At 39.5% G+C, this 23,083-nt stretch overlaps 2 protein-coding genes across 3 annotated transcripts in view; one reads left to right on the plus strand and one right to left on the minus strand.

The window, feature by feature from the left end:
• Positions 1–673: 673 nt before the first annotated feature.
• Positions 674–23,056, plus strand: LOC106854502 (uncharacterized). 2 transcript variants are annotated; one of them, XR_015802704.1, is made up of 6 exons: positions 674–856; positions 4,155–4,250; positions 6,044–6,148; positions 6,556–6,651; positions 8,210–21,328; positions 21,509–23,056. XR_015802704.1 is itself a non-coding variant. In XM_014878480.2 (5 exons), the coding sequence occupies exons 1-5, from the start codon at positions 694–696 to the stop codon at positions 8,317–8,319; spliced, it is 570 nt and encodes a 189-aa protein (XP_014733966.2). In that variant the 5' UTR covers positions 674–693; the 3' UTR covers positions 8,320–23,056. The 2 variants fall into 2 exon arrangements, 1 of the variants encoding a protein (XP_014733966.2); XM_014878480.2 differs by having other exon boundaries at positions 8,210–23,056.
• The window catches only part of VWDE (von Willebrand factor D and EGF domains), a 37,584-nt gene continuing 26,805 nt past the window's right edge, over positions 12,305–23,083 (minus strand). The window contains exons 22-32 of the mRNA XM_088160129.1: positions 21,134–21,814; positions 20,707–20,802; positions 20,522–20,617; positions 19,902–19,997; positions 18,561–18,656; positions 18,129–18,224; positions 17,554–17,649; positions 17,359–17,454; positions 15,977–16,072; positions 15,308–15,411; positions 12,305–14,188 (exon numbers count right to left, since the gene is read on the minus strand). Coding sequence (XP_088016255.1) covers positions 14,168–14,188; positions 15,308–15,411; positions 15,977–16,072; positions 17,359–17,454; positions 17,554–17,649; positions 18,129–18,224; positions 18,561–18,656; positions 19,902–19,997; positions 20,522–20,617; positions 20,707–20,802; positions 21,134–21,814 — 1,574 coding nt within the window. The 3' untranslated portion in view covers positions 12,305–14,167. The remainder of the gene's footprint in view (positions 14,189–15,307; positions 15,412–15,976; positions 16,073–17,358; positions 17,455–17,553; positions 17,650–18,128; positions 18,225–18,560; positions 18,657–19,901; positions 19,998–20,521; positions 20,618–20,706; positions 20,803–21,133; positions 21,815–23,083) is intronic.

Consider the following 23,083-nt stretch of genomic DNA (forward strand, 5'->3'; position numbering starts at 1 on the left):
AGTTCAGAGCTGTGCTGTCCTGGAAGGGGTGGCAGGGCCAGCAGATGTCAGGCGGGCCAGCAGGTGCTAAGGTGGGCTCCTTGTCCAGCACACCGTGTGACCTGGTGGCTGCTCCTCTGCTGTCAGAGGGAAAGACCTCTGAGGAGATTGAGTCCAATCTGTGACCGAACTACCACTAAGTCACCATGTGCCACATCCAGTCTTTCCTTAAACACCACGAGGGCTGATAACTCCACCACCTCCCTGGGCAGCCCGTTCCAATGTCCAGAAACCCCTTCTGTGAAGAAATTGCTCCTAATGTCCAACCTAAACCTCCCCTGGTGCAGCTTGAGAGTATGTCCTCTTGTCCTGTACCGTCGCTGGTTGCCTGGGAGAAGAGGCCAACCCTCCCAGCCGGCTCCAGCCTCTTTCAGGAGCTGTAGAGGGTGACAAGGTCACCCCGAGCCTCCTTTTCCGCGCACCCCCGGCGCTGCCGGCGCTCGGTGACCGTGGGGTCAGGGGCGCTGGGGGGGCTCCGTGACCGGCACGGGGGGCGGCGGGGGAGGAGGAGGAGGAACGGACTGAGAGGGTAAAAGCGAGAGGAGCGTGGAGGAGCGGGGCTGAGAGGGGAGCGAGCGGAGAGGAGGCGGGAGCGGAGCAGGACGCGCTGCCCGAGGCCGGGGTTGCCGGAGCCCGGGGCTGCCGTGCCGGGCCATGGCGGGGCTGCGGCTCCTGCTGGGGCTGGGGCTGTGTCTGAGCGCGCTGTGCCCCGGCACGGCCGCCGCCTGCAGCCCGCGATGCCGGCACGGCGGGCTCTGCCTCGCCGACGGCTCCTGCCTCTGCTCCAAGGGCTACGAGGGCGAGCGCTGCCAGCACGGTAACGGGAAGGGATGCGCCGGGATGGGCACGAACACCGCGCTCGTTGTCTCTCATGCCAGCCCCCCGGCGAGTAATCCCTCCGGGAAGGAATGAGGAGCTCGGGCTGGGATCTGCTGTGGGAGGCGGGCGGGGAGGTGCTGGGGAGGACCTAAAGAAGGAGAGGTGAAGGAAGGGAGTTAAGACGCGCTTTGGTAAGGTGAGGCAGTGACAGCAAACTGATGGAGTACAGCCAAAAAAGTGTGAGATGTTACATAGTGATTCGTGTCATTATGAAAAATACACCATAGGAGCAATATAAACAAGAATGCTGAACTTAAAGTAAAGCATGGACATGAGACAAAGGAAAATATAATGTTTTCATTATATTTGTTTAAATCACTTTGCTGTAAATTGTTGGCTTTTGTTTTTACGTATTGTTTATTATTTTGCCACTATAATTATGAATTGTGTCCACTTTTTATGTATAAAGAAAACGCGGGCTTGTGAGAACATGAACAGACTTGTCATTACTGTTACCTGCTTGCTGGGAGTGTAACCTGACAGCATGTTCGAGCCTTGTCCAGACCGGGTGGGCACTTGTAGCCACTGCTACTTCAATGGTAGCCAACATGTTCAGGCTTGCTCGGGCTTGTACCCCAGCACAGTGAGCACGACACGGCCCCACCAGAAACTGCCAATAAAAGGGGCAGTGACCAGGGATAGGAGGGACGTGTTGGCGGAGCGCGGACTCCTCGCATCCCCAGCACTGCTTGCCCATTCCTTATCAACGAATTGATAAATAGCCTTATTGATTGACCTACCCAATAGTGGTGAGTAATTTGTAACACTTTGATAAGGTGAGGCAGTGACAGCAAACTGATGGAGCACAGCCAAGTCCCAGAAGGAAGACCTCAAGGTAGTAAGCAAATCCTGCTGTCAGAAATGGCCGTGGGTCCATAGAAAGTTTTTTACCACTTGGATGTTGGGTAAGAGGCCACTCCCAGGACAGGCTATGGTGTTTTATTCCTCCTACTGCTTTAACTGCATGCTTAAATACTTCCCTGGAAGTATTTAAAGAATCACAGAGTCAGTCAGGTTGGAAGGGACCAGGAGGTCATCTGTTCCAACCTCCCTGCCCAAGCAGGGTCATCCTAGAGTGCAATGCATAGGATTGCATCCAGATGGTTCTTGAATGCTTCTAGAGTCTTGACAGCATTCTAAGCCACAGCAACATTTAACTATTATCTCTAGTTGCAATTAGTCACGACTAGTCACTAATGAAAACACCAAAAGAGTGTGTAGAAAGTAGGTTACTTTCTGGATTTCTTTTTATTTAGAATACCTTGTGCTTGTAGAAGTACTGTGGTTTACTTCCTGGATGTTACCTGATGCACAGGGTCATTTGTACATCCTGTACAGTGGGAGGCATAAAGCTAGGGTGGAGTCTGTTCCTGTTGGTTTCCATGGAGAGACAAAGTATTTTTGAAAATGGTACCTAATATGTGAAATAAAACATCATGAAGAAGAGTTTTAGTTTAAACCCTGTTCAATGTAACATGTTGATATCTAATTTTCTAATTTTCTTTAAAATTTAACTGTAGAGCTTGTGGCTATTAAATGCTAAAAAATCACTCAGTGTCAGGAGTTCCTTTGCTTTGCATGCTGTCTATGTGAAGAGGTGATAAAATTGTACAATATTTGTTCTAATTTTCAATGTCCTTCATTTAAAATGTGGGATTTTTTTTTTAACCCTGAAATTAGATGCTGAAAATTTCGTTCAGCACTTTAATCGTTCATGGAGTATTGTTTCATTTTGAGGCAGAGGCTAGCAGGTGGTGACAAATGATCTATAGCTAATGTGCTGTGTAGTGGAGATTAACAGCTATGCTATATGAACTATGTTGTAGGAACTGTTGGTTCCTAGACATTTTGGGGTTTAGGGAAGAGGTGAAATATTGGTGGAAAGCCAGATCAGTTCTTGAACTAGTGAGGTGAAATGTCTGGAATTGTTAAAGAAATGACTGAATCCATGTGCTCATAATGTAGAAAAAAAATTGGATAAATGAAGTTTTGTCCCTTGTTCTGTCAAGGAAAATGAACTGAACACTGTGTGAAATAACACAGAAACAGAATTTTTCTTAAATTGGGAGCTCTTGTATGGCACTTCTAAAGAAATGAGACCATCTGATAAAAGTTACAGAGAGCTGAGCACTGGCTGTTTTTTCCATACGTCTCTGTCCATTCTTTGCCTGCTCATATTCATTCTGCAGGTACTAAAGTCATCTATTCTTCAATTGGGTTTCTTGAGAGTGCAATAAATATATGAGGACAAGACCAGGATGGTGTTACCCATTGTTCATCTCTTTCATACTTTTCAGCCATCCGGTCAAAGAATAAGTAGAGAGCTCATCTCACACCAGCAGCTAACTCAGATGAGACTCCCTGAAACAGATGAGTTTCTAAAAGCTATGTGTGAATAAACAAATGTTTTCTCAGACAGCAGGGCTGACTTAGGGATTATTATGACTCACAAAGAGTCTGTGATAGGTAATTTATTTGCAATCAGATTGGATTTACCCAGAATTTTGCAAAATTAAGATTTTTATTTGTACCTTATCAAACCCGTCCAAGCTGTCAGCAATGAAAAAGTTGCAGTATTTGTGATGATCATAGATGGTTTTATCCCAACAGATGATTAGAGTTATGAGAAAAGTTACGTTTATCTTGCATTATTGCTAAAAAACACTGTACATTTCAGAAAGGTTTCTGAAAAGCCAGCTGAAGCAAAAAAACAGAAAAAAAGAGTGTGGGGAAACTTACTTCTGGAGACTTTTTAGAGAAGAGATATAAGGAATAGAGCATGTAGTTTTTCCAAAGAGGAATGTAAGAATCCAGTAATGAATAAAAAGACTGATATTTCATCTTAAGTATCCCATGATGCCTCTCAAGTTGCAACATCTTTTTACTGAATCATTTTTCTTATCACCTATTTTCTTACCTGTTATTTCTCCACTTCAGTTATCAAAAGCTTTTTTTGGCAGCTGTGTTCCTCTTTAATATGGGTCTTTCTTCTGTCTGTTCTGTCCAGGTCCAAAACATTCCTTAGTTTTGAGTGCTTAAAAGCTTACTATGGTGGAGTGCTCTCTTTGCAGGGAAAGGATTTGATCTTATATAAGATGACATGGCAGATATATCAGAAAATATGAAGACAAACTGATGAAAATATGAAGATGTGCAAATTTCTTATGTATTTAAGTAGTAACTTTAATAAGTTTCACCAATATTTATCCAGCCTTTCTTTGTTGTCTGTCTTTCAGCTACATGTTATCCAAAATGCAAAAATGGGGGAGAGTGCCTCCGACCTGGAAAATGCAGATGTCCACCTGGGTATGGGGGTAGATACTGTCATAAAGGTAAGACCCAAGGAGGAGGGCAGCTTGGAAAGACAAGAAGTTTGAAAACAGACTAAAATAATTTAGGATGCCTAAAGTCCTGGATCTAATGCACTTTGAAATAATGACCTTAATTCTGTAAATCTCTGACCTTGCTATCAAGACATGCATGGCCTAGAGGATCTGCATGATTGCAGGAAGATGGGAGGGACTGCACATACTGGAATGTTTTGTGAGAATCTGAGCAAATTTTTTGCCTTGGAAAATATCCTTTTTATGTGCTACATAAATATTCCATTTAACTCTATAACAGATTCTTTCTAAATAATTTATTGAGATGGCTTGTGTAGATACATATTTCTGCATTAAGTGGTTGAAATTTTTAAGTAGTATCTGCAAGATGGTAACATTGAGGGCCAGTGACTGAGGATTATATGTGGCAATGTATTGTTGAGAGGTAATGGGAGATGACAGAGTGGCAAAGACCAATTTTTATGGTTTTGTAAAGCCTATTGAATACATGCATATATTGGAAAAGGCAATCCAAGAAAACCCTGTACAAACATGTACAACCTTCTGGTGTGGGGCAATGTGCTACTATAGAATCTCACAAAATCTCAGACTAGGCGAGGCTGGAAGGGACCTCTAGAGGTCATGATTTCCAAGCTCCCTGCTCAAGCAGGGCTGCCTAGAGCCAGCTGTTGATGGCCATGTCTTCATGGCTTTTGAATAGCTCCAAGGACAGACACTCCACAATTCCCAGGGCAATCTGTACTGTGTGAGCATTTGGTCACCCTCACTGTGAAGACCTGCTGATGATTTTCTTGTCCTTAATGTGGCTGGAAATGATTTCCAGAGTCAGTTCTTGTATTACCTCACCAGGGGCTGAGGTGAGGCAGACCAGCCTGTGATTCCCTGGGTCTTTCTTGCCCTTCTAGAAGACTGGAGTAATGTTTGGTTTCATCCAGTCCTTCTCTGTCACTGTGATGATTCAAATACAATCAATATTAAATATATTAACTTTGTGCAACAAAGTAATATGCAAACAAACACTGAAGAACTTTTCCAGCTGTGCTGGATTTGACTTGCATGTACTTGCATCTTCAGTATTCGTGCCAAAATCTGTTAGCTGAAATTGTGCTTAATACTTGTGGTTGAACAAGAGATTTGGATATTTTATCTACAAATTATCAAGCAGACATCCAAACTGTCCATCTTTATAATGAAGGATAGTTGTTTCTCTTCAATACAGTGAAGGTGGTATATAATATACATTCATACTTGTGAAAGGAAGCATTTTGATTGTACAGAACAGTGATTGTGCTCTCCACAGTAACTCATATGTCTGGCATAAATAATGTTTCATTAATGAGGCCTTCAGGGCTTTGATGTGTAGAACAATTCTGAAGTGAGCAGGCTACCTCAAGTATTTGGCCTTTGGGAAGGCACTGCTTAACTTGACTATAGTCACAGTTTCATTTGTCAAAGTGATATCCTCTTCTCTTCTTCCTCTTTTTACATGTAGGTCCTGTCAGGTAAGGAGCTATGTGAATCCTTAACCACAGGTTATTGGCTTACCAGCTGTGGTTTGGCAGGTTTGATGCTAATATCCATATTAGTAGTTCCTGTGATGTAGCTGATGAACAGCGGTGTTACTGGAGAAAAGTAGAGCAGTGCCTTGCTCTGAACGGTTGAAATTTTAGTTTTTCCAGATGTGATAAAACAAGTAGTTGATGCCAAATGAGCTGTTTAAAGACAATTATTTGAAGTCCTATGCTGCTTCTGAAATACCTGGTGTATGCTGTCTTCCACAGTAAGCTGTGAAGGAGGCTGTCAGAATGGTGGGGAATGTGTCTCTGTCAATGGAGTCGTGAAGTGCCTTTGTGCTTCTGGCTGGACAGGATCAAGATGCCAAGAAGGTGTGTGTCTACATTCATGCAAATATTTATATTAGCTCTAAAACTGCACTAACAAAAACATTTTAAAAGTATTAAGGGGCTAATAAGTATGGAAATGTCATTGCATTACTACAGAAATGAGTGCCCTACATTATGGGTACTTACACAGATAAAATAGTGTGAAAATGTTTTGGATTAAGGTGTACAATTGTTCACATTTAAACCAAGATTCGTAACTCAGTACCTATTTTTTTTTCCATTTCCATGGTCCTAGAAATGCTTTTGGAGTTTTACCAGTTGAATATCTGGCCTAGAAGAAAATGTGTTTTGCCATTTTGACTTGTATCATCCTGAATCTTTCATTCTGTCAGGATTCTTTTACATCAGTTTTATAAATCCTGCTGGCTTACCCATTCTTTTTCTTGTAGCAATTTGTCCTCAAGGTTGTCGGAATAATGGAGCTTGTGTGGCTCCTGGGATTTGTAGCTGTCCAGCTGGATGGGTCGGTAGAGCATGTCACTTAGGTAAATGACTTCTGACATTTTTTACTTATCCTTTCCTCTGCTTGTTTGATTTACCAATCAAAGTGTTCAAGTCTTCAGGGCCGAACAAAGCTTCCAGGGAAAGTATCTTAGAATAGTAACTGAGAGTTGCTTCCAAATACTGGGGCTCTTACAAATATGCATAGGGAGCAGATGGCTGTTCAATTTGGTCAGAAACACAGAACTTTTCCACTTTGGAAGAGATTCAGATTTTGGTTGTCACCGAATTTATTACTTAGTGTATTTTGTTAGTGTTTCTGAAATAATATTGTCTGTAAACTGAGACTCCAGTATAAGGAAATGAAAATTACATAAGTACTATTGCTACTGGTGTGGGTTAGAAGCTTCATTAAATTTTATAGACATGTAAATTTGAAACTTGCTTCTCACTTTGAGGATAAGTTGATAGAATCAACTCCATGTGTTCTTAGAACTCTGAAAGCTGCCTGTAATCAGGATTAGTACTGACACTTGCTGAACAACCAGTTCTATTTTCAAAAACTCTGTTTCACAAAAGCAGGTGATTATAAATCTTAAATCTACGCTTCTTGGGCCTTATACGCTTGTAACAGCACTTCCCTGATGCTAAAGGCAATAATCCTGAGACTATATAAGGAAAGGTTTTTTGTTTGCTCTCTGGGAGACTGAAAAACCCTCATGCAAACACTGGTTTTGAACTGGATATTGTGGATGCAGGGTCTCAGGATTAAGTCCTCTGAATCTGATATTTTCACATGGCTGTGGCACTAAATCAGATAGTGTTAGTTCGTCTACAATATATATGGTCAAGCAAACATTAGCAAGTAATATTTTGATATTCCCATTGACCATCAAAATGCTTATCCTTTATATTCATCAGAGTATTCAGATAGAAGGTGATATTAAAAGCCAAGTGTTGGAGCTGCAGAGAGCTTGTAGAATGCTTATGTCCCTGCAGCTGCAGTTATGGCAGAAATGTTTATGTTCTTGATGTCGAAATAATCACTGTTCCCAAACTAGATCTGCATCAAGTTTGACTTCTTTGGGTCTACATGCTCATAAAAATATTGCAGCCCCTGGCTCGTCAGGTGAACAGGTGTGCAGCAAGGGACAGCTGAAGCTGTGCCCACTCAGCCCTCCTCTGCTCCTGTGGGGGAAGAGGAGGGCAGTGTGTGACATACTGCTAGGATGAGGTGGCTGTTTCCTCATGGGTGTGGATCCAACATTGGCTTGAATAAGTTTCAGCAGGAATTTTTATTGTTCTCTCACTTTTATGGGGGCTTCCATCTCAAAAAAAGCCAGTGCATTAAAGAACAGAAACTATAGTATTTTAAAAGGGAAACGGAGCATGAATAAGACTAGATGTACTGTGCCTGTATTCCGGTGAAGGCCACAATGCCATAAATTGAGAGACATTGCTTTTCAGTTCTTCCATTATGCTTTTATTTATACTGTCCCAGTGCAGTCACCAGGGAACAATTCTGCTACTGCAGTGAGACAAAAAGAAAAATGATCCTGTGTTGTGCTGAAGACATGCTGTGTATCTGGTGTCTCATTTCAGCTGTATGTAAACTGCCCTGCCAGCATGGAGGGAAATGCATCGCTCCAAATGTGTGTAGGTGTCGACTGCCATACTCTGGGCCACAGTGTACAAAGAAAAGGAAGGAATGAAGCAACTTCAGCCAAGATAAGCTGCATTTTTTTTCATGTAGCTATACAGAGAGGAAGTCTGCAGCAGTGGGGGACATGGTAACTTGATTTCAGACAGCTTTTTGTCCTCACTATATTAAGTACATGCTTTTCCATATAAAAGGAAGGTATTGCTGATTGTAGGAAAGTTGTTACAAATACCCAGCTATGTGTAGTGTATCACATGTTTTCTCTTCTTCTTACCTTTCATAAGCAGAAGTATTATGCCTTGGTTGATACAGCTGACCTTGAAATAAAATTTTTTTTCAAATCAAGTACTTCAGAATACATCTATGCTCTTCTTTTTGATTTTTCTCCCCTTTGACTAGATGTATCATGTTATATAATTACATTTTTAAAAAGCACATTAAAGAAAAAGTCCTCAATTCAGATCGTCAAAAGTAAATGTTAGTTCAAATATAATTTGCCTTATTTAAGATTAAACATTTGCAAGAGGAAACTTGCAGAGTTGCCTCTTTCTTGAACATTACTTAACTGCAAAGCATCTTATTTAAATCATGGTTATCACTTTATGTCTGCTTCCTGTCCCTCCCCCTCCAATCTGATCTAGATCTCAATCAGCTGAACAGTATTTTAAAAAAACCCAACAAGTAAGAATATTTGCCCTGCCAATACTTGTTCAGACAATTCTGCTGTTACTTTCTAAAAGCTTAATCTGTAATGATACTCTAAGAGTTCTTATCTTGTCTACTTCTACCGTCATATTATCTGATCATCTCTCAATTTCCAATTATTTCTTTTCCTTACCCCAGTGAGACAGGGAAATGTATTTTTCTTCTGGAGACATTGATCATTCTATGCTATTCAAGACTGTGCTGGTACAGGAGCAGTATAATGGGAGGCTGCAGACTAGCAGTGAGGAAAAGCCGTGCCTGTCACAAATGGCATGTTGGCAGGATGTTGACACTTGTCTTCTGGAGATGTTCCTGCTTGCCTTCATTTAGGTTTTGCAGCCTTTTGAAAGGGCTGCAGAATGGACTGAGTCTCCTATGTTCATTGTTCCTTGTCTTATTTGTGCTGTTTCCTGAATGGAAAACCTTCTTGAGGAAAGTTTTGCCAAAACATGCAAACTGAATCAGTCAACTTTCTGAATGATGCTCAGATCAATTTCTATTTTTTTTTTTTTTTTGAGAGATTCATTTTCATTGTCTTCTAGATGAAACTGGAATTCTAATTTTTTTTTTTTTTTTTGTGGGAGAATTTTATCTATGCATTACTTTAGTCCATTCGTTGGAACAACATTTTAATTGTGTTTAACTACCAGAACATGTAGCTCTCAGGGGCAGTGATTTACAGGGACCTGTTTCTCCTGGGATTACAAGCCACTGAGCAAAGAGGCAAAGGTAAAACTGAGTCTTCTGAGTTACCAATCTTCTCTACAAGAGAGTGCCCAAGCATGCAGAGGCATGAAAGGCAGAGGTTCAGTTCCTGAGACTCCTGTTTCCCTGTTATGAGCAATTGCTGTGGGGCGTAGTTGAGCTTTCTCCTGTGCCTGTGTTGGAGCCTGCTGCCTTTGGCTCAGAGGAAACCTGCTGCAAAGATGTTGTGAAGGATTTCCTGCAGGGACAGGCCACAACATAAGAGAAATGCACTTTTTTTGTGCTGCTTTTGCTGGGATACACTGGTTATTTCACACCTGCTGGTGAAAATGTGATTGTCATGTGTGAAACAAGATGATTTCATCAATGGCTCTGAAGTTTTATAGTGATGATGATGATGATGGTATTCTGTGTGACAGCCCACTACATCATGCCATAGTTTAGAAATTCAGGAGTTAGGTTGAATACCTTAGGCGACACACTGTTTTCAGGGGAATGAACGGGAAAAAAATTATTTGCACCAGACCCAAAATTTAGAATAAATTATCAGTACTATGTAAAAACAAAGAGGCATAATATATCAATATTATTCCCAAAAAGACTGACTTCTGCTAATAAGGACAAAAGTAATAGTGACTAGAATCTGGAAGAGATATTGGCATTGTCAAGAGCAAGAGACCAGAAACAGTCATTGAGAGACCTGTAATTGGTGCTTCTGAACAGGCCAACACAAATGCTAATTTAGTTTCCTGTTAGAAATGATTAGAAATAAGCAATAATTTGATGCCACACAGAATGCAATGGCATATTTCAGAAATACTACTTGAAAGTAGCACCATCTACTGGCTACAGTGTTCTTTCTGGGTTTGTTTTTTGTTTTGATTTGTACAAATATTTCTTCTTGTCATTCAATTAAACTTTGAGTTTAAAAGTGATTTTTCTAGTTAGTTAAAGTCGAAAAATGTTAGAATGTATTATTGACAGTCCCCAAAATTATTATTTCCACAGTTAAACATACTAAAAAGACTAAAAGAGCTGTCAGTATTTCTTGCCTTTTGTTTGTTTTCTGCTTGCTAGAGGATTGAACAGTTACAGCATGTAATTTTTGGAGATAGCTATGTCTTCCTGTAGGGAGATAAGTCATGCTTGCAGCTCAAAGGTCAAGAAAAGCAACACAGAACATGCTAGCTCCCTTATTCATTAGAGCTAACTGCAATACCTTATACAGGTACTCTGGTTTTCACTAAAACAACTGTAAAAATGTTAGGGGTATTGCAGTGGTTGCATTTTTGATACTCTGTCTTTCTAGAATGTGCATGGAAAGGTGAGGTGTTTCTTCTTTTTAGTTTACTTACATGCACATTTTTAGTTGTATTTTCTCTTCTGCTCTAAGTGCTTCTGGCACTTAGAATGGATTGACTTGGTTTAGCTGTAAAATATCATTTGCTAGCTAAACTGAGCTATGGGCAGAAGCTGGGTAAAATGACCTGATACCAGCATGTGACACCTTTAAATGACAGAAACGGCATAAACAACTTTAGTTATTAGCAAAAGTATCTAACCTCTACATTTATCCCAAAGTTATGTTTTGAGAATTTAAACTTTGTTTTTTTCCATTTAGACAAATAAGGGAGCAGATATAGCCAATTTGTCAAGTAGCTTCAGTTTTTATACCTATTTACTTTAGGGCTTGTGCTGATGTTTCTTCATGAGTTTGCCTTTGGTAAATGGAAACATTAACTTGCTTTCTCTTCTCAGCTATGAAAATATTTGATCAACTTTTGCAAAAAGAAAGCTCCTTTCCCATAGGGCCTATTTGTGGTTTTATTTTTAAATCATAGCCAACATGACTATCTGTGGTATCTTCTGTGATACAAGCCCTTCCTTCAGAGAACATTCACTGTACTGCATTTTAAAAGATCTTTTAAAAAAATCAATGAGCACTTGGGAGAATTTCTGTTGGCCTGCAGAGCAACTGTAGTGCAACCAGGCAATAAATGGATGATGTACATAGATACCTTCCAGCACTCTTTAGTGTCTAAAGAAATCATGCAAGAAAATTCAACAAAGATATCAATGTTGTGCATAATGTGGTAAGAATCACTGCAGAATCTTCAGTTTGATACAAGTTGTCCTTCATTCCTTCAGAGTGGAACTGTGTCAACTCCAACCCTTCTCCCCACTCCCACATCCCCTAACTCTTTTAGGCCTAATTTCAGGTTACAATTTTAGCAGTTTTGTTAACCTCTGTACACAAGCCCTTTGTATAAATCCACATCTTGTTACACTGAGCAATTTTGCTGTATTGTTGCCATGTGCTTTCTAATTACGGTGAATTCTGCTTCATGTGTATGATGGACAATGTAGTAACAAAATAGTTTCAACTAATCACATAATTACTGGGTAGTTTTGAAGTAGCTGTCTGGAATTTTGCATGTACTAATAATTTTTCTGCACCATGTGCTTGCTGGAAAAGAGCAAAAACAGCACAGCTTAGCACAGAGCATTTCTAGCTACTGTAGCAAAACTCTGGCTGTGCTTTTGTTCGCACAGCTTGCATTTCAAAAATGTAAAATAAGTAGTTTCTGCCTTTGAAACAATTGAAAATTAACAGCAAACACTAACAGTTATAATTTAAAAATTCTTTATTGTTCCTGAAATCCTAGAAATGCACATATATGCATTAAGTTTTGTGAGTGAAGGATTGCACAAACTCATTAACCGAAGTATTATTAGCAGTGCGCCAGGAAGATGTTATCTTTCTTTTTTGCACAGCACCTCTGTAACTGACACACAGAACAGCAGTGATTACAATAAGAGATTGTGATATTGGTGTGTTTATACTCTGATAACGTTTTCAGTATCTTGTGCATCCAAAACAGTTCCAAGAGCTAGTCAGACTGTTCATTCACATCTTTGTGAGATGTGGGAAAGGAAATGGTTCAAGATGAGTAGGTTTTAAATAATGTAATGGTTCCAGATCATCAGGCTATCGCCACATGGGTGCTTGATTGAAAGAAACTATGGAAACACTGAAATTTAAAATGCAAGTGGGAAATTGGACATTTTTAAAATATACCAGTCAGGCACTTGGAAATCCGTGGTATCATTCTGGAATGATGCTAAGCTCTGAAAATGCCAGCTTACTTCGCAAGATGACTAAAGAAGATTGTCAAAAGGTGATGAGAAATCTAGGCACAGAGCTGCTAACAGCTATGATTTGATAATCAGCATCCCAGAATGGAAGTAAATGGCAAAATTACCTCTATTTTCTTCCTGTTCAAAATTAGGATATATAAACTGAATATTGCTCAGGAAAACAAGAAGTCATGATGTTTATTTTCAGCTTAAAAAACCCAAAGCAATAAACTTCAATGGCTTAGCTAATGGGATGTTTGTGTCTATTACTTTATGGCAGGAACTGAAATGTCTTTCACAGCTCTAGGAGAAGAAAGCAGTCCTCTGTAGGAAACTTCAGAAAAACTGTAATTTTATTTTTTCAAAAATTACCTGGCAGCTGGTAGGTGCTAACACTTCATCGGAGCAATTGGCAATGGGAAAAAAAATCCTCTGCAAAGTCTTTACAAATACTTTCTGACATGATGAGTATGGATGGCAGGATGTACAACAAATTTCTCCTCTTATTAGTTCCTATTTTAGGATTCAGCATTACTGAAGGCATTGTAAAATTTCTGTAAGAGTCTTGGGAACAAAATTTCCTCATATTACTGACTGCCATCTCAAGACAGGAGCATAAAAGTCTTACAGACACAGGAATAATTCAGTAGCTGGCTCTTCAAATTTGTGACTGTAAAGTAATGAAGTCAAAACAGAAAAGTTGGGATCTGGCTTCTGGCTGCAAAGGCTTGTCATAGATAAATCAGAGTCGTTCTGCATCTGCCTGACTGTTAACAGGACAGGAGGCCTTGCCTTCATTAGTAGCCCAGCCTCACTTCTGGTTTCCCCTCCTTCCTTGCTACTGGCTTGTCATTAGAAGAATGATGTAAATACAAAACAAGAAAACACAGTTCTGCTTTTTCTTCTATCTGCAGCCAAATAATATGTATGTAAGCAGTGTTTGTAAACAGGAGGAGCCATTCACAAGTACAGAACTGCTGCCTTCTTACTAGAGTCACCCAGCAGCTGCTATAGTCTTGTTCCCTCAACAGAAATTTCATAGTCCAGTTGACTACATGAATAAACTGCAGAATTTTGGGCTCAGTCATCAGATCTGGGAATTCAATGAAGACATCAGAGGCTGTCAGGTTTCTACATGAGGTAGCAAAAAATTACAGGAATATACATATGTTTTAATGACTACATGATTGTTGTTTTGAAGCTCACCAACATTTGTGATTAACATAAATCTTTTAAAATAAGGCTTCTGAATATTCCTTCCATTTAAATGAACTCTGTAATTGCCTTCACCCCTTTGCTATTTTCAAGTCTCATACATCCATGCAGCATTGCAATTGAATTGCCACACATCTTCAACCATGTTGTCTTTGTACCTTGGAGAGAGAAAACAAATATTAAAACCAGACTTTAATGAGGCAACCCATTTTTTACGATAAAGTTTATGAAACAATTTTAATGAATCTCTTCTTGTCTGACATACAAAATCACAACATAAACTTGTACTGACAGTTTTGTTTCATTAAAAAAATGTGCCATTTTGATCAATGTATGATACAGTACTGTCTGACTGACCAACAATTAGATGTATTTTCTAGACTAAAAATAGACTAACTCTATACAAGACATATTTATGAAAATCTTTAAATCAAAATTATTTCTCCCTTTTGGGTCACATTTTAGAAACCCATACTACAAACATTACAGTCTTATTGATATAGGATGTATAGTTTCATACTTTCAAAATATGAGCATTTCTTTGTTTCAATTTCTGAAACACATCTACCTCATCTCTCAATTCTGCTGGCACCACAAATGTGTCTAAACACACTGAAATTAAAAGAAGAGAAACCCCAGAGATGATGCAAGAAGAGCAGAATGTTTTTACTTCAGACATCACAAAACAGTTAGTTGTAGCAAAATGTTTAATTAAATTACTTCAGTGAGTGAGCATCAGCACTCAAGCAAGGGAATTCAACAGAAAATTGCATGACAAACCAGAGAAATGGTCATCATTCCCTCTGATACAAAAAAAGTAAAATTATTCCCAAGTTACACGTGATGAACTGACTGGCAGTGCAGTTAGCTGGGAAAAGATCAGGGCTTGACTTGCTGCAAGCTAAGAAAGTCATCAGTAGGACACTCTTCCCTAAAACGAGGCCAGATGCTGGAAAAAAAATAGTGGTTGTTGTGAAGAGGATGGTTATCAATTCGTTATCAATTCACTGCATGACAAGAGACAATCAGCTTAATTTGAGACAAAGGAAGTTTACATCTGGTGCTGAGAACAATTCTGTAAGTATTAGAATCTAAAAATTACTGGGAAAGCTCTTAGGAATTCCATTAATTTTCCCTCCCTGCAGAGTGAAAGGAAGAAATCAGAAAAAATACACATTTGGTGTGTATCATGCTGCTTCACTGGACATGGGTGGACTAGCTAATTAACTCCCAAATCACTAATCACCACTGTGATGGTGTCTTGGTTCTACATTTACCTGAATTTTCTTCCCACAGAGGACTCCAGTATAACCTGGACGACAAGAGCACACATTGGGCAATACACATTTCCCTCCAAACAGACACTTCTGGTAGCACACAGCTAAAACAAGAGAGGTACATATGAGGCTTTATTCATGGACACATCGTGGTGAAGGAAAAGTGGATGCTATCTCTAGATACTTATTCTGTTTGTTACAGGAACCAAGACCTTGGAAGGTATTTTCACAGGGTAACAATCTTCAATGTAAAGAGACTTAAAGGTCACCTGGAGCCAAGAGTGTTCTTGTGTCTATCCCATCCCCTTTTTGCTTTGATGCAGATTTAATGTGAGAACATGCTGAGGGCATGAATGAGACTGAGTAAAGAACATGAGTAAGGTGTTTTTTAGCACATCTTGCTATTTCAAGCTATCACAATGGCCTCTCAAGGCTTGTGCAGCAGCACATAGCACTGGAACAAACCAACACATACTGCCATGGTCCCAGAGTGCCATCTGATTCTGGGAGCCTTCAGAAGGGGCAGAGCAATCTCTGCTCTTTATCCTGCCTTTGACACAGATGTGGATGAACTACATCCAAGGTACAGGAGGATTTATCTGCACTGTGCATGCCTGAAGCGTTCTGAACTGTACAGAAACAAGAGGTTTCAGGTTGCATCATTCTTACGTGTTTGACACTGGATTCCTTCCCACTGTGGAGGACAATGACAGGTGCTTGGTCCAATACACTCCCCACCATTCTTACATTCCTGAAGACAGATTGCTGCACAAACATCATCACAAAGTTACATCCCAAGTGTTTACATTGAGTTATTATTCAGATTTCAGGATTCAGATTTCAGGATTCGCACAAGAGGTGGAGTGCTTTTCATACACAAGAGTAACATCAGCTTCACTCAAATATGTGTCTAAGACCAACAGGATACTAAAGAAGAGAGGCAACTAGAAACAAAAAGCCCTATAACCAAAACCCACATTCAGAGGTTCTGCTGTGTCAGAGATTGCTACAAAAGCCTGAAATACTGAATTAAGAGAGCACCATTAAAGAGCTATATTTTTTCCAAATTTACCTTTCTAAAGCACACACCTTGGCAAGAGATCTTTTGTCTGTCATTCAACTGAACACCCAATGAATCAACTCAAGTGTATCAGATCCAAAGTTATTTTCTATGATCCATTTGTCTGCACATTTGTCCCTGCTTACTGAGCCATGATCTAACCCATTACTATTTCCGTTCATTTGTAGCTGACTATTTGATAATCAAATCTCTCTTCCGCAGTGTCCAAGAATATCTCACCCCTCTAAATACTGGTAACTTTTTTTTTTTCAAAAAACAACCTCTTTCCAATAATTACAGAAAGTAGCACAGGGAAATTTATTTTTCCTCCATGCCAATAATGAGCTCATTGCCTCTATCAGTTCTCAAGCCTCGGGTGGGTACTCTGACAGACACTAACACTTTGCTCATCCTTATGCTGATTTTCCTGCAGACTGTGCTTTTATCCATGCTGGCATAATTTATCTTTGCACCATCAATATCTTTATTAAGATACAACGTGACCCAAAGATGTGCAACCATCACAGTCCTATTTCTACCTGTCCTAAAAAAAACTTGTGTCTACTGCATCATTTTTTCATATCATGTCCAACTGTTTCCAGAATTTTCCAAACTTTCACTGAACTTTTTCTATTATATCTGATTTTATGTCCTACAGCACAAATTGGATTTCTTTCACTTTTTTGACTCATCTCTTTACAGAAATGCAGATGTTTTTATTTAGACAAGAATCCACAAAGAAACACATAATATTTGCTATACAAGAATTTCACAGATATTTCGGTCCCATGATTTAGCCTAAGAACTAAAAGCATGGTATTAATTCTCCCATCCTAATTTTTGCTGCCAAGTTATAGACAACTGTTTTTTCAATGTTTATACATTCTTAGGTTCTTTGGCACTACCTTTGTATTACTTGTGTGGGCAGAATTGCCCTAAGTCTCGTATTACTTTTAAGGTATGGTTCACCTGGTAACTACAAGGTACTTACGAGTGTTACATCTTTTTCCTCTCCATCCTGAAGGACAAGAGCAAATGTTTGGGCCTACACATCTTCCTCCATTCATACATCTTGGCTCACAGACACCTTAAAATCAGAAACATCTGCTGTTTAAGACATTGAACTGATTACAGAATAATTTATGGGTTATTTTTGGATCACAGGAAGATTTTAACACTGGCTTACTTTTTTCACACCTTCTGCCTGTGTACCCATCAGGACAAGTACAGACATTATTTCTCATGCAATGACCACCGTTCTTACAAGGAGGGCTGCAGACGGCTAAAAGATACAAACAGGAGGAAAAGGCTGCCATTTGCATTTCGACTTAGTGAAATACTTTTGGAAAACAAGAGTGCAACACTAAGCTTGTATGAACATTCAGCACTATCAGGCCTACCTTGTAAAATTCATATTGATGTGGTTTGGTGTAAAAATCAATAGTAAAGACAAAATCAGATAAAAAGGAGTCAAGGTTGCCAACTCTATGTGTACAAAAGTAACCAGACTACACATAGCATACAATGGAACTGGATGAAAACTGCTTAAATGTTGAGAGGAATACAAGACCAATTTTAAGTCTTCACTCTCCTTGGACAGCTGTTGAGTCAGATGTGAAATCTAAAAAATAATGTAATCTCTGTTTTACACCACTTCTCAGGTACATGACTTGATTATTTATTTTGTGTCTTAATGTTTTCTCATAGATTTTCTCATAATGGCAACTAAGGAGTGGGGAGAAGAAAAAAATAAAATATTACCATTCTGACAGTGAGCACCAAAGAATCCAGGTGGACACAGGCAAACATCTGGCTTAGTACAGGAACCACCATTGAGACACACAGGGTTACACATTGCTGCAGAAATAGGGTCAGGAAGAGTAGGAAGCTCAACATGCAAGTAAGTCTATAAAATATGTGTGTCTGTTTCAAGAACAGGAATTAAACACTTAAGATAACTGCAGGTAATGTCATTCCCATAGAATCTTTACCCCAAATTAAAGGATCAGCATAAGACTTCCCAGAGGTGCTGCTGGCAGCAAAACTAACCTGCAAAGACTCAGGGGAGTGTGGGGACTCTGCAGCAGAGAGCAGCTGCCCATTGCTGCACCTGAGCCCTGCAGTTCCAAATTTCAAACAATGGGAGGTCCTATGGACGCTCTCCCAGGAACATGGAAGTTGCAGGGGTGTTACCTGTGCTGCAGGTAGGTCCATACCAGCCAGGTTTACACTGGCAGATGTCTGGAGTGAGACATTCACCACCATTTTCACAGTGTCTGTTGCAAACCACTACCATCCAAGAAGGTGGGCAAAAGCATGAGAAGGCAGGGGAGGAGACAGGGGGTGGGAGGACAAGAAAGAGAAACATTACAAATTATTCTTGATCAGGTTTTCAGTTCTTCCCCAAAAATTAACATTGGAAGTAGCATACAATTCCTAGCTGAAGAGAAATCGCTAAACAGAGTAATCTAGTATTGAATCCATAATAGCAAGCACAGATGACAAAGGTAAATAAAATGTCTTTCCACGCAAATATCTGCAGTCTGATTATATTTAGTGTTTAAAATGTAGAAGTTTAAATAAAAAATCTAAACCAAATGAGAAATGTTAAGAGACAAATGGACTGTGCTACGTGATGCAAGTACAGCTGCAGGCGCACAAGAACAAGCAAAGACATTTAAATATCATGGCTGGGGAAAACCATGAATCACTTCTTCAGGAAAACATCTCATTCTCTTTAGTACTCCTTCACAAAGAGCAGCGTTTTTTTTGGTCAAAATTCAAATTCGAACAAGAAAAACTGAAAATCAAAAGTCGTGGGATTTGAGGAAGAGACAACGGATTTTCTGAATTCAGGGTCAATAATGCAATGGTACATTCAGGTGAGCAATGTATAAACAGCATGTCTGCATTTGGATTCTCTGGAAGATACTAATTACCCATATAAAACCAACCCAAAATTTGGAGTTTCCAAATTGCAGCATGTATGATTTGATATGTAATAGACAATTTATGTGAGGCAAAGTAATTCCAATCTTTCATCTATGACCACAGCAAATTTTTCAATTTTCAGGGCAGGTAAAAGGAAAAAAGACACCATAATGTGGTTCTGAATTTAATTTTCCTGTAACCCAGTCTTTCTGACACACCATTCACTGACACCAGCTTCGTAATTTACCCCAGTATCTAATCAATCTGAGCTGATAGAAGTAAAAAGGCTGTCAGGACATATGAAACATCTGTGTGGTTTTCTAAAGGTATCAAATACAAAATGTACTCAATTTTTCCATGTTTGTGAATCACAAAATATAAATTATTTTCAGCTTTTATAGTGCATTATGTTTTCACAGTTATGTGCAAATATTACCCGATGTTCAAAAAGCCCAAGTATGGGAACCTTCAAAGAGGCACAGGTATTATGTCATTTGCTAGCATTGCACAGAAGGCGTAAAAAGCTTAAACCAAAATTTTCTCTCTTGCTCCTGAAGAACAGGAAAAATGCCATGTATTTTTCTCTTACTCTCTTTTGCTTACTTGTATCACATCTTGGTCCCACAAAACCATATGGGCAGGTGCAGAGATTTCTGGCCAAGCATGTGCCTCCATTTTGACACGGTGGTTTACAATGTGCTGCAGATATAGAATTATGTTCAAGAAATCACCTCTAGAAAGATGCATGGACTGGTTATGCATTATAAAAAAATGAAATGTTAGTAACTGTCAGTGAGCAAAAAATTGAAAATAAAATAAGGAGATACTCTTGTCAAAAGGCATTGCATGTAAGTAACAAGAACAACTTCACTTCAGTAGTACAGAGTCCCAACAGTGGTGGTCGCCCTGAAGAAAAGCAAGCTGACTCAATTTCCAGACAGTGCTTCCCACTCTTCAGGAGTGTTAAGCTTAGAGGCAACTACATTCACTGGTGAACTGCTCTACTTAATGTGAAAGATAATTTTAGGAACATCCAATCATAAGGAACATTTATAGTGTATATCAAGAAAATCAGGACATATACCAAAATGTAACTCAACAGTTCTGTTAAAGTGATAGTCAAATGAAGGAACCTTGATACTGTCAGAACAAACAGTCATGGGAGTTGTTCACAGCATCCTTTGGGGAGTTATGGATTTAAAAGCAAAAACTGCTACATTTACCTTCCTCACAGGTAGAGCCACTGTATCCAGGTAAACACTCACAGACATTCGGCTTAATGCACTTCCCATGGTTTTTGCAATCAGGTCTGCATAGAGCTGTAAAAAAAAGAAAAAAAACAGCACTCTGCAAATGATTAATTTGTGCATATGAGCTACCACAGGCAAAATTAACATGCCATACTCACCAGCCTGACAGTTATAACCAGCATAACCAGGCTTGCATTTACAAATATTGGGTGCCACACACTCCATATTTTTGCCACAGGGTTGTCTACATCTTGCTGAAAGGCAATGAAGAAAACAAATAAAGGAATAAGGAAAATGAAAGTGGCATTTCAGCACATTGTGTCTTGTCTAATGTAGTGAACTGATCACAGAGAATCCATTATGTCACTGCTCATAAATGTGGAGTCAAAGATGCACCAGGAAAGTATTTTTAAGTGCATCCATACAACTAAAAGCCCGTAAGCTATGCCAATATTAATAACGAAAATGAGAAAATTCAATACACCACACTTTCTACTGATAATACAGTAACAATATACTTGCAAGTTATAAAGACATCTCAAGATTCTTTTCTTCAAAGCATTTAAGTGCTATCATTTGTAATACCTCTGCAAGTGAAGCCATCTCCATAATAACCGTAAGGGCAACGACCGCACCTGACACTTCCATCCTGACTTGGTTCACAGGGTACGCCAGGAAAACAGGGTAAATCAGAACAGGTCACTGCTTTAGGAAACACTGTTTCACTCAATTCTTCAGGAAGCATTTTTGGTGGGACAGTGACTTCCTCAAGGGTAAAAGGTAAATGACTTGCTTTATGCTTAGCTAATAGGTGCAGAACTCTCTGAGCATTTCCACCTTTGAATGCTTTGCTTGGCAAAGAATGTCCTTTGCTTATATGTGCTCTGCTGCTAGGGGAAGTCGTCCTGCTGCCCTCAAAATAGCTGAAGGCCTCAACTTGTGCCCTTGTTTTCTTCTCAGGTGATGCAGCATGGCTCCTTGAAGATGCAGCCTTTACAGCATGTACCAAAGAACTGTTGTCCACGTCAGCAAGGTGACCACTGATAGTGCCTAGAGCATGAGCAATGTTTCCAGTAACCACAGGTTGTAGAGAAGCACTTCTCTGAGAATCAGGTGTCATCCAGGCAGTGAACGTTTTTGCTGTGGAGGCTGGTGGCATGCTGCTACTGACCATTTCTGTAGAAATAAATCTCTTTGGGACATCTGCAGAACCGGGAATATAACTCGACATGCTTAAAACCTTCTCAAAGGATGATGGTTGAACATCTACAGTATGTTAGAAAGAAATGGGGGAGAAGTATGTGAATACCATCAGATATTTTTCCCTTTGAGGGTGAGGAATGTTTCCTGAACAGATAGACATAGAGCCCATTCATTCTGTGCTTCAGGAAACCTCTCCTTGTGCCATGTCAGAATGTAAGTATGCAGTAGAACCTAATTGAGAGAATTAGAAAAGATCAAGGTATTCTCATTACAACCTCTTTCACCCTCACCATAGCCTTTTTTTGGCTGGAAGATAAGGACAAAGCATGATTTATACTAGCAGAGATTTTCCCATACTAGGTCAATAAACAGATTTTCTGTCAGCAGATTATCAGCTCCATATATTGCTTTCAAGTAGGTAACAAAGAATTTAAGGAAAAGATATTGCATATGGCTCATCAATGTGTATATGCACTAAAAGCAGAGACACATTTGAGTAGATGCTTACACATACTGATGCATCATGGACAATATTCTAGGGGAATAAGCCACCAACCTGCAGCATAAGTATTACCATGTTTTATTCTTCAAACTTTTTAATCAACTTCCTTAAAATTTCTGTATGGGTTTTAGTAGTTTATTAAAACATCAGAGACTGACTCAGTCTCCTCAGTCAAGAGAGCGCAAAATGAATGATAAATTCTTCATATTCTACCCAGGGAAAGTCTGTGGCTTGTGGAAAGAAGTACAGCACTGTAATCCCAGATTGGTAGAATACTGTAATACGGGGTTTTAGCATTACTGGGCAGTGGAGGAATGCAACTCTAACCTATTTGTAACTAGAAAATGGTTTACAAAAGGTTAAACTTTACCAAATCGTAATGAAGTGTTGTCTCCCACTGTGGAAAAGCAAACCATTTTGCAGCTTATCAAGAATTATCCAGCACTGGCAGTACAGTGAGATAGTCTTCCCTCCCCCCAACAACAATTCAGAGATAAAATGAAAAGACACACAAGACTTTCCTGCAAAGAAACCCCCAGAAGGCACAGACCTGGAAATGCCAGCAACAGCATGTACAGAGTTTTGGAATAAAGACATTCACTTGCCATATCCTTCACCTCTCCTCTGAGTTAAAGCAGGAAAATGGCATTCAACATAATGCCATAAACTTTTGTTTATCTCATATAACAGATGTCCCTATCCCCATGTTACCTATTTTATGTCAGTGGTTGGTCACTAAAACAAAAGGCAACTGTAAGACTGTCATACATCACACTGTTAATAAAATCGCTTGACTGACCCAAGGGATTTGTTAATATTGACATTTCAGT

Source organism: Sturnus vulgaris, chromosome 1, assembly GCF_052056855.1.
Source record: "Sturnus vulgaris isolate bStuVul1 chromosome 1, bStuVul1.hap1, whole genome shotgun sequence".
Taxonomy (NCBI): Eukaryota; Metazoa; Chordata; class Aves; order Passeriformes; family Sturnidae; genus Sturnus; species Sturnus vulgaris.